Here is a 12449-nt window from a genome sequence, read left to right on the forward strand (position 1 = left end):
CACACACACACACACACACACAGTAATTTCCGCCACACTGCCCCATACAGTAATTTCCCCCACACTGCCCTCATATAGTAATGTGCTCCCCACAGTAATTTTCCCCACACTACCCCATAGTAATTTGCTCCCCCCACACAGTAATAGTAATTCCCCCCCCCCCACACACACACACACAGTAATTTCCGCCACACTGCCCCCATACAGTAATTTCCCCCACACTGCCCTCATATAGTAATGTGCTCCCCACAGTAATTTTCCCCACACTGCACCCACATAGTAGTTTGCCCGACACTGCCCCCACACTGCACCCATAGAGTAATGTCCCCCACACTGTAATTTCCCCCACACAGTCATTTTCCCCACACTGCCCCCACACAGTAGTTTGCCCCACACAATAATTTGCCACACACTGCACCCATACAGTAATGTCCCCCACACTGCCCCATATGGTAATATCCCCCACACAGTCATTTCCCCCACGTTCCCCATATGGTAATTTCCCAATATCACAGTCGTTTACCCCACATTGCTCCCATACAGTAGTTTCCCCCACACTGCCCCCACAAACTAGTTTCCCCCACAAAGTAATTTCCCCCACATAGTAATCCCTCCCATAATTACCGCATTTTTCGCCCCATAAGATGCACTTTTTCTTCCCCCAAAACGGGGGAGAAATTCCCCTGCGTCTTATGGGGCGAATGGTTGCCGTTTTACATCGCAAGCTGCGATGTAGATGCGAGCGGGGACTCGGGGAGGGACTGGGAGGAGGAGCTGGGGCCGGCAATAGCGGCGGGGCGGTGCAGTCAGTGTAGTATCCCCGCCCCGCCGCTCCGGTATAGTAATATAAGATGTCATATTCATTTATTGGTTATTAAACATGCCCCCTCAGTCGTATTACTACCTTATATCCTAATCGCATCTGTAGAATTCATGCAGGCCGGACGAGCAGCAGCAAGTCTTGTCATGTGCCTGCGCCACCTACTTTATGAATGAAGCAGGCGGCGCAGACAAGTGACGTCACTGAGGGACGCGCCGGCCGCCCGCCTGAATTCTACAGAAGCAATTAGGATGTAAGGTAGTAATCGGACTGAGGGGGCATGTTTAATAACCAATAAATGAATATAACATCTTATATTTGTATACTGGCGGCGGCGCCGGGGGGGGCGGCTGCGATCTGTGGATGTCACTGTTATGGGCCGGGGGGGGGGGGTCTGTGGATGTCACTGTTATGGGCTGGGGGGGTCTGTGGATGGCACATATATAACAGTGCCACCCACAGATCCCCCCAGCCCATAACAGTGCCAGCCACAGATCCCCCCCACCGTAACAGTGCCAGCCACAGATCCCCCTGTAACAGTGTCAGTCATCCACAGATCCCCCCCCATAACAGTGTCCGTCATCCACAGATCCCCCCCATAACAGTGTCCGTCATCCACAGATCCCCCCCATAACAGTGTCCGTCATCCACAGATCCCCCCCATAACAGTGTCCGTCATCCACAGATCCCCCCATAACAGTGTCCGTCATCCACAGATCCCCCCATAACAGTGTCAGTCATCCACAGATCCCCAGTAATAGTGCCATCCACAGACCACCATTAGTTCCAAACCCACCAAACACACAGCACACCTTTTAGATTAAAAATATTTTTTTTCTTATTTTCCTCCCCAAAAACCCAGGTGCGTCTTATGGGCCGGTGCGTCTTATAGGGCGAAAAATACGGTAATGTCCCCACATAGTAATCCCTCCGATAACAATTTTCCCCCACACAGTATCCTACCATAATATTTTTCCCCCACATGTCTTCCTGTGTCCCCCAAAGTAGGCGCATAAAAAAAGAAAAAAAAAGAAAAAGAAAAAAAAAACCCTAAAAGCAAAATACTCATCTATGTCCAGGCGCTTGCTCGCAGAGGAAGGCGCACACACTTCACTGTGATGCTGCGTCCCGACACAGGCGCGCACAATGACATCATCATGCATGCCTGCTCCGGGATTTCACTACCGCATAGGCCTCAGGCCTACTTGGCCTAAAGGCTATGGCGGTGATCGGCGGCAGGGTAGGGAACTATGCGCTCCTGTGCCCCGCCGCAGTACGTGGACGTCAGCGCTCCAGCAATGAGAGTTTACATCTGCATTGATGGAAGCGCTCATTGCTTCTGGCACCCCCCTGAGAGCAGGCAACCAGAGCGGACCGCACCCCCCCCCTCCCCCCCCCCCCTCCCAGGCACGCCACTGTTCCCACATTTTGTAAAGATGGCTGGACCATATTACAACATTAACACTTTTTAACCTTTTGTGTCACTCCTATCTCCTCATAGATTGTAAGCTCTTGTGAGCAGGGCCCTCATTACTCTTGTTTTAATCGTTGATTTGTTTGTTGCTGTCTGTCTGTTAGTATATGAAGGGCTCCTGATTGCAAAGCGCTACTAAATACATTGGTGCTATATAAATGAAGATTTTAAACGTAACCTGTCACCTCCAAAAACCATCCCAACAGTATCTGACAGTAGCCAGCAGCGTGTTTCCGACGATAATTTTCTTCATGAAGGCCGATGCGGCTAAAGAAAACATTATTTTATCCCCTGCCGGGGCGCTTCTCTAGTCATGCTTGAAGTCAAGGGGGCTGCGGCCTCCTTGCTTCAAGTCACGGTAACCGTGCCCCCTTCCCTGCCCCTTCTCTGTGACTGACAGCCGGCAGTTTGACTGGCTTTGCAGAACTCTCTGCATAGCGCTGTCAGTCACAGCAAAGTGGCAGGAAAGGGGGCGCGGTTACCGTGACTTGAAGCAAGGAGGCCGCTGCCCCCTTGACTTCAAGCATGACTAGCGAAGCGCGCCGGCAGGGGATGAAATAACGTTTTCTGAGCTTTAGCCGCATCAGCTTTCAGGAAGGAAATTATCGTCAGAATCACGCTCCTGGCTACCGTCAGATACTGCTGGCGGCTTGGGATGGTTTTTGGAGGTGACAGGTTCCGTTTAATATTGTCAGGGCCGGGGACTTCTAGACTGCATTAACTATGAACATCTGCAGTACATTTACAATGACACAGGTTTAAATCACAGGCTTGTGGTCCTAAACTGTTTTTTTTTTTTTTTTCAAAATGTTTCACTTTATTCTATAATATGAATTCTTCGATTGCATTTTAACATTTTTATATATAAACTAACAAATAACTGAAAAGTTTTAGGTGAAATCAACATTCACACAGCTGACATTTATAAGCAAATAAATAGGACAAAGAGACAAATTTGGCAACATATTTCTGTGTTTATTTTCTATAGTGCAGATCTGGGAATTCTTTACTGCGTATCAGTTATGAATATAAACATACAGTATATTTACATACAACATTGTAGCATATCAAATAGGAAAACAATTAGTAGCATTAGAACATTTTCTGGAGCTGTACATGTGAAAATAGACTGGATATTTTTTATGCATTATAGCTATATACAGTATATTGGAAAATAACCCAATAAGATGAAACCTTTGCAGATGGAAAACTATAACAGGATAAATGATGGAAAACTAGAAAACAACATATAAAAGGTAAATTTATAACCACAAAAAAAATCTATATTTTTAATATAGTATGTTTTTGTATATTAAAGCGGCTGCCACTAGGATCAATCCAATGAAACCAGACAGACTGCCTGTTAGGGCTCATCATGCTGACTAAAAAAATACCTTTCTGTTGTCTGTATGATAAACAGCTGAAGAGTAATTAACATTTGTATTCATATGCAAATGAGAGGATGGAGCACCAGGAGTCAGGACTGAATCCTTTGAGCACTACTTTGTAACACATCCTGGGCTCTGCACCTCCACTTCATTGACAGGGCTAGACATGATGAGGGAAGAGATGTGTCCTGGCATCTACATAACAAACTATGTACTACAGCTTAACCACACTGAGGTCTGTTCAGAAAGCTAATCTACATATTAATGCTTTATTCACAAGTACAATACATGATTATAAGGTCACCAGTAATATGTGTTCGCTTATAAGTATAGAACATATATGCTTCTCTATGTGGTAATGCTATAGAGCTTTGTGGTAAGTGCATTAGTTTTGCATGCAGAGATTCCAGGTTTGAATCATAGGCGAGACTTCCAGGTTTTTTTCCTTCCATATTTAACCCATAATAAAAGTCTATGGGGTCATAGAGCAGCTTTAAATAAAAAAAAATAATACCAAAATATAAAAGGCACTCATTTAATAAGGCTGGCGTTTTAGACGCCCTGCGCTGGATTGCTGAAATTATGTAGAGGTGCTGTTGATTCTAAATGTAAGACAGTTTCCTTGCACAAAAGTGGTTTAGATCTGTTTGTAAATGACCACCAAAATTTTGAATAAAACAATTAGATGATAAATACTCCACAAAATAATGGGGAACTGCGTTCATCTATATTTACAGGAGTTGGAAATATCATGAAAAGATAACACTTTCTAGTATGTCTAATCTAGCATCTTGCATAGTTTTCGGGGTTTTAATTTATAGTGGTCCTCCCAGAAAATAAATTTATCACTTATCTACCGCAGACTCAAATGGTCAATGAACGACAGTACTATCCACTTTAAAGGGTTATTCCAGGTTTAGACCATTTTTACTTTTGCTCAGTACTGCACTGTACCCAAAGAAAGAAATCCACTCACCTGCTCCCCACTGCTTGGTTTTGCTGGGTCCCTTAGGCCCCTTTCACACGAGCGTTACGGATTGGCTCCGGATGCGTTCAGTGAAACTCGCAACATTTTGCAAGCAAGTTCAGTCAGTTTTGTCTGCAATTGCGTTCAGTTGTTTAGTTTTTCTATGCGGGTGCAATGGGTTTTGATGCATTTTTCATGCGCATGATAAAAAGTGAAGGTTTACAAACAACATCTCTTAGCAACCATCAGTGAAAAACGCATCACATCTGCACCTGAAGACCCATTCACTTCTATGGGGCCCGGGCTGCGTGAAAAACGTGGAACCGATGCTTGAAAAAAACGCTCATGTACAGATGTAGTACAGTTAACACATGCTTTCTGAGACGTGTTATCTAAACTAAATGCGTTAAGCAAACACCTGCCATTGCTTTTCAATGGCTTTTGTTTCAAGGTAACACAATGAGTTAAGAAATTTGAGTTAAAGAGGACCTTTCACTTGTATAAACTATGTGAACTGAGTATGCTGCCATATAGAGCGGCGCCCGGGGATCTCACTGCACTTACTATTATCCCCGGGCGCCGCTCCGTTCTCCCGTTATAGGCTCCGGTACCTTTGCTCCTTAAGTTATAGTAGGCGGGTGGTCCCTTGTCGTGTGGGCGTCTCCTTCTCCTAGGCTGCAGCGCTGGCCAATCGCAGCGCACAGCTCACAGCCTGGCAGGTTTTTTTCTCCCAGGCTGTGAGCTGTGCGCTGCGATTGGCCAGCACTGCAGCCTAGGAGAAGGAGACGTCCACAGGACAAGGGAAGACCCGCCTACTATAACTTAAGGAGCAAAGGTACCGGAGCCTATAACGGGAGAACGGAGCGGCGCCCGGGGATAATAGTAAGTGCAGTGAGATCCCCGGGCGCCGCTCTATATGGCAGCATACTCAGTTCACATAGTTTATACAAGTGAAAGGTCCTCTTTAAGAGTTTGTGTTAACCCTGATACATTTGTACACAGACCATTGAAATGAATTGGTCAGGATTAAGTGCGGGTGCTATGCGTTAACATTACGCATTACAACCACACAAAAAACTCGCTCGTGTGACAGGGGCCTTACTGAATATGGGTATATGCCTGGGATCCGAAGCATCAGTGAGAGGAGCACAATACTTGCCAAAAGTAAAAAGTTGCCTAAACCTGGAATAACCCTTTAAGCATTGCCTGCAAATGCTTCTGATATGGATTGTGGAAGTGGCGAATTTTGATACTTTTGTCTATTACGCCATTCGACATATTGGAAAAATATTTTTATATTGTAATAGTATTGTTTTAGGAAACTGTGAACCCCATGATGTTTATATTTTTAGTTATTTTTGTATTCATTTTTTTATTCTAAAGGAAAGGGGGTGATTAAAATTGTTTTTTTTTTTATATATATATATATATATTTTTTTTTTTACATTTTTTTTAATGTTTTTGTAGCCACTGTTTGAGGCTACAACACTCTTTATTTTTTTTTCTTCTTCTTCTTCTTCTATTCAATATTACCATGTTCCATACAGGATTTGCTCATTTCTTACGTTGGCCTGCCACCTCCTCTCTGCTCTTCAGAGAAACAGCGCATTAAAGTCAATTGCTGGCATCCCACTGGCCGCAGAGGGATGCTGGTAATGATCCAGAAGCGCGCACTTCTGGGGTTTTGACTGTTAAGATGCCTTTATTATGGCATCCAATTGATGTAATGACTGCGATCGGCATAATCATCAGGGGAAATAAAATGGCCGCTGTCCTATTAGTACACACAAAACCTGTCCTAATCCCATGGCAGCATTACTTCAGAACACTGAGTTTAAGAGCTGCATCCTCCTCCTCGTTGCCCTACTCGTCAGGAATGATGGTCCTGAATGCAGTTTAATATAATCTTCAGCTGAATCTCTGTAGAAATGGAGTTCATGAGGAGACATGGAGACTGTGGTAATGCAGTCTCCATTACCACAGTCTGCCCTGTCCATCCTCTCTGTACTTCATTTGTCCTCATGAACTCCAATCCTACAGAGAATCAGCTGAGGATCTTGTCATCTGTATTCAGGATCATAATCCCTAACAAGCAGAACAGATAAGAGGATGAGGCAGCTCTTTAGCTCTGTGTTTTGAAGTAACTTGTCCTTCTGTGATTAGGATAGGTTTTGTGTGTGTGTACTAATGATTACTCCCTAGACAAAATGAGCCATTATAACTAATGAGAGGTATTTGGGAATATATTTATAATAAAGTAATATTTAAGTATTTTCATTTTCTTAATTCCTGGAAAACCCCTTTATGGTGACCAAAAACATGAACTTTTCTTAATAGCTCCTAATAGTCACTATACTAAAGAGTTATCTTGGTTTGTTAGAAAATTGTGTCCAAATAAACTCAGATTTCTGAGGTCTCAAAAAAACTAGTTGAAAAACAGTTACTTTTGTTTGCTTAAATTTAAAAAGCATCTGTTAGCATATTAAAGGGAACCTGTCACCTAAAAAAACACCAGCATTACCTTAAAAGTAGCCAGCAGTATGTTCCTGTCAGCCGGCTGCTCTTCTTCCTCTACGCAGGCGCCAGGCAAGTGCACCGCCAAGGAGCGCACCGCGCATGCGCGAGACTTGCACCATCACAGCCTCACATCAGGATGCCAATCACAGTGAAGGGAGGACGGGTAAGGTGTGGGCGTAGCTTGACTTGAAGCGAGGAGGCCACTGCCCCCTTGACTTCGAACTCTGCTGTTACATAGCGCGTGCAGGGGATTAAAGTCAGTTTTTCAAGATTTTGGTGCATCTGGCCGGAGGAAGAAAAGGATCTTTAGGAACATACTGCTGGCTACTTTAAGGTAATGCTTGCAGTGTGGGAGGCATTTTTTAGGTGACAGGTTTCCTTTAAAACCGGCATATGGGTTGTTAAAGGGGTTCTGCAGCTTTTAATTAATTACTGATGATCTATCCTTCGGATAGATAATCGGCATCTGATCGGCGGGGGTCTGACACCCAGAAACCCAGCCGATCAGCTAATTTTAGAAGGCAGTAGTGCCGCAGCCTTCTCACAGTTTCCTGCAGGCTAGTGACATCACGACTACCATCACTGACCTGGACGCAGCTCAGCCTCACTGAAGTGAACGAAGCTGAGCCGCGCCCAGGCCAGTGATAGTACTGTAGGTTGTGAAGTCACTGGCCTGTGGGAAACAGAGAGAACCTCGCTGATCAGCTACTGATGATCTATCCAAAGGATAGCTCATCAGTAATAAAAAGCTACAGAACCCCTTTAACCGTTTAAGGACCTCTGCCGTACATGTACGGCGGAAGTCCGGTCCCCAAACATGGCGCCCTCTCTCGCACTTGCAGGGAAGCCATAGCCGCTGGGTTTCTGCTATTTTAAATAGCAGAGACCCACAGCACATCTATCAGCCATAAGGCTGATCGCATACATGTTCCCTTTCAGATGCTGTGGTCAAATGTGATCACGGCATCTGCAGAGTCTGGAAGCGGAAGTCGCACACTTCGGCTCCAGTAACAGCATTCCCCGACTGATATCGAGGAACCTGTTACATTGATCTAATAGGCTAAAGCCTCAAGCAGGCCTCGGTGCCTATTAGATGACTATACCAATACAGGCCACTAGGTGGCAGCATTGTATTGTTATAGTGCAAATGAAGTGTTCAATGGTGACTTAAAAAAAAGTAAAAAAAAAAAAAAAAAAAGAAGTTTGACAAATATTTTAAAAAAAAAGTTCAAAATCACCTTCCTTTCCTTAAAATAAAAATACTTAATATAAAAAAAAACAACATCATGGGCATCGCCGCGTGCGAAAATGTCCTTAGTATTAAAATATAACAATATTAATGGCATACGGCAAATGGCTTAACTGGAAAAATTAATAAAAACAGCCAATTTGCCATTTTTTGTCACCTCAACTACCCAATAATTTTTTTTTACTAAAAGTGATCAAAAAGTCGCACACACTTCAAAGTATCACTGAAAAGAACAGCTCCGTACACATAGCTACAAAAAACGTATAGGAGTCAGAATATGGGTTTAAAAAAACACTTATTTTTCCTCAAAGTTTTTATTTATTTATTTTTCAGAATTAAAACGCAAGAAAAATTATACAAGTATCGTTGTAACCATACTGACCTGGAGAATGAAGAATAAAAGGTCAATTTTACCGCAAAGTGTACAGTGTAAAAAAAATTAAAAATTAAAAGAATTGCGTTTTTTCCCAATTCTACCACATTTAGTTTTTTTTGCCCACTTCCTACTACATGGTATGCAACCTTAAATGGTGCGATTAGAAAGTACAACTTGTCCCGCAAAAAAATAAGCCCTCATAAGGCTATGTGAATGGAAAAATAAAAAAGTTAGGACTATGGGAAGGCATAGAGTGAAAAACGAAAACGCAAAAATGGAAAATCCCAGGGTCCTTAAAGGGGTTGTCCAAGTTATATTAGGTCATCAATATCAGATCGGCGGTAGTCAGACACCCGGCACCCCCGCCGATCAGCTGTTTGAAGAGAAGGCGCACGCCATGCCAGTGCTACCTCCTCTTCACTGTTTACCTTCTAGTCGTTGCATCTGCAGCGGTGAACAGGTGTAATTACACCCAAGCAGTCCCATTGATTTTATCTTTCTTTTGTCAATATCTTGAACAGCTGCAGACATATCTCAGTTTTTATTTATATTACTTAAAGGGTTATCTGAGACTAAAAAATGTCCCCCATATGCCCGAGCCCCTCACACTGAATATACTTACCTGGCTCCCCACTTTCTGTACCGCTCCCACTTTCTGTGCCGCTCCTGGTCCCAGCACAGCCAATGCAGCTTCTCTCCATCCGGTCTCGTGGTGGGGGGCAGCCAATGGCAGGTGGTGACGGGGACAAACCTCCCTAGCATTACCTGGGATGCTAGGGAGGCTTGTCCCCATCTGCCATTTGCTACTCTTGTAACGCCCCTGTGCTCTGCACACTCTCCCTCCCCTTGATGGACTGACAAGAAGTCCAGCCCTATCATTTAAGGGGATATACAGTATCTACAGCTCTTCAACATACTGACAAAAGAATGGTATTGTTTTAAAGGGGTTCTGCAGTTTTTTTTTAAACTGATGATCTATCCTCTGGATAGATCATCAGCATCTGATCGGCGGGGTTCCGACACCCGGGACCCCTGCCGATCAGCTGTTTGAGAAGTCAGCGGCGCTGGCAGTAGCGCCACGGCCTTCTCGCTGTTTACTGAAGGCCCAGTGACATCACGACTAGTATCAATGTCCTGGGCGGGGCTAAACTGTTCACTTGAATGGAGCTTAACTCCGCCCAGGCAATTGGATACTAGTCGTGATATCACTGGGCTTGCAGTAAACAGTGAGAAGGCCATGGCACTATAGACTGCGCCGCTACCTTCTCAAACAGCTGATCCCCGCCGATCAGAGGATAGATCATCAGTTTAAAAAAACTGCAAATCCCCTTTAATTAGCAGGAGATATATTGTCTGGTAGTGTGCCTGGTTTAAAGGGTTTCTGTCCCTAGAATGTTCACTATTAAACTGGCTGACATTAGTGATGTGCTAATTTAAGCTGCACCTAACTATGCTATTCTTGTGATTATTCATGCCCCTGGTACTGCAGAATTCTTACTTTTATAGTATGCGTATTAGTCTCCAGGAGGAGGGGGGGTTGCTCCTGCACCTAGAGGCTCCGTTCTCCCACCTCATTACACGCCCTCCAAGTCTTGATTGACAGGGCCAGGCAGCATTCGCATCCTCCTGCCGCCCCTGTGCACTGGGGAAATCTTGCGCCATTCAGTATTCAGCGCAGGCGCGGTAGGGGAGCTGGCAGCTGGCGAGCGTCCTTCCCTCAACGTCCCTCCTGCTCCTAGAGGCTAATTTGCATACTATAAAAAGTAAGCATTCTGCAGTAATGGGGACATGGATAATCGCAAGAATAGCATAGTTAGGTGCAGCTGACATTAGCACATCACCAATGTCAGACAGTTTAATAGTGAAAATTCTAGTGACGGAAACCCTTTAATAGGATCATGCTGACAGATGCTCTGTATAGCGAATATTAAAAATCACATAAAATCACTGCACACACAACAGGTTATTGTCAGAAGGAAAGGATTGGATACTTGCCTTCATAATTGCTGCACGCTGACAAAACGATTGTGGGATTTTCAAGGTACCAATATTAGACCTGTCATGCAAGAAAGAAAAAGTTCAGAAAGAAAACTACAAACAGTGAAATAACATGTATGTAAAATAGTTAATAATTAAAGGGATTAATCACACAAAAAGTTTTACCATGCAGTCCAGTCCTGCATAACGGAAAACAGGACGGATCCGTTATGCTGCCCATAAAGTCAAAACGGAAGTCTTTAAAAGGCATTCCGTTTTGCTTTCCATCATAATAGATGTCAATGGGAAATATAACGGATCAGTCTGGTTTCCATTATGCAGAACGGAAAAAAAAAGTCCAGTCGTCAGGACTTTGTTTTCCGTCTTGCATAACGGGAACCAGACGGATCCGTTATGATTCCCATTGACTTGCATTATGATAGATAAAAATGGAATGCCTCTTAAAGGCTTTCGTTTTGACTTCCGTCTTATGGATTCCGTTATAACGGAAAACAAAAACTGAATCCATAACGGTGATGTGAACCCGCTCTTACAAAAATATTTAAAGTTTTTTAATGTACATTTTTCTCTTTGGTAGCGACCTCTGGTGTTTTTCCTACAGCCAAGATTTTGGTCCCCCTTATCCTGCCTTCAGTGGTAAAACAAACATGATCCGCAGCTTCTCTACTCCCTTCCCTTCAGTGCCTATGTAGTAATCTTTATTCCCAGAGAACCCTTTAACCACCTCAGCTCCCCTAGCTTAAACACCCTTAATGACCAGACCATTTTTTTTACAATTCTGCACTACACTACTTTCACCGTTTATTGCTCGGTCATACAACTTACCACCCAAATGAATTTTACCTCCTTTTCTTCTCACTAATAGAGCTTTCATTTGGTGGTATTTCATTGCTGCTGACATTTTTATTTATTTTTATATTAATCAAAATTGTCCAAAATGTTTGCCAAAAAAATGACATTTTTCACTTTCTGTTGTAATATTTTTTTTAATCAAAACTACATTTCTATAGAAATTTTTCTCTAAATGTATTGTTCTACATGTCTTTGATAAAAAAATGCAATAAGTGCATATTTATTGGTTTGGGTACAATCTATGGTGCAAAAATTTGAATTTAGGCACTTTGACTTTCTGAGCACCTGTCATGTTTCCTGAGGTTCTACAATGCCCAGACAGTAGAAACACCCCACAAATGACCCCATTTTGGAAAGTAGACACCCTAAGGTATTCGCTGATGGGCATAGTGAGTTCATGGAAGTTTTTATTTTTTCTCACAAGTTAGAGGAAAATTATTTTTCTTTTTATTTTTCTTACAAAGTCTCATATTCCAGTAACTTGTAACAAAAAATAAAATGTTTACATGAACTCACATACCCATCACGGAATACCTTGGGGTGTCTTCTTTCCAAAATGGGGTCACTTGTGGGGTATTTATACTGCCCTGGCATTTTAGGGGACCTAAAGCGTGAGAAGAAGTCTGGAATATAAATGTCTAAAAAACTTTACGCATTTGGATTCCGTGAGGGGTATGGTGAGTCACAAGTTAGTGGAATATGGAAAAAAATAAATCTTCTATGAACTCGCCATGCCCCTCAAAAGTGATCTTTATAGCGCCGCAGCGATTTTGCGGTGTTTTTGCAGTGATCAGAAAAAAAATTGTGG

General features: G+C 43.2%; 1 protein-coding gene across 1 annotated transcript in view; it reads right to left on the bottom strand.

The window, feature by feature from the left end:
* The window catches only part of ARID4B (AT-rich interaction domain 4B), a 387064-nt gene that overhangs the window by 299214 nt on the left and 75401 nt on the right, over window positions 1-12449 (bottom strand). The window contains exon 2 of the mRNA XM_044290640.1: window positions 10787-10847. Coding sequence (XP_044146575.1) covers window positions 10787-10792 — 6 coding nt within the window. The 5' untranslated portion in view covers window positions 10793-10847. The remainder of the gene's footprint in view (window positions 1-10786; window positions 10848-12449) is intronic.

This window comes from Bufo gargarizans, chromosome 4 (genome assembly GCF_014858855.1).
Source record: "Bufo gargarizans isolate SCDJY-AF-19 chromosome 4, ASM1485885v1, whole genome shotgun sequence".
Lineage (NCBI taxonomy): Eukaryota > Metazoa > Chordata > Amphibia > Anura > Bufonidae > Bufo > Bufo gargarizans.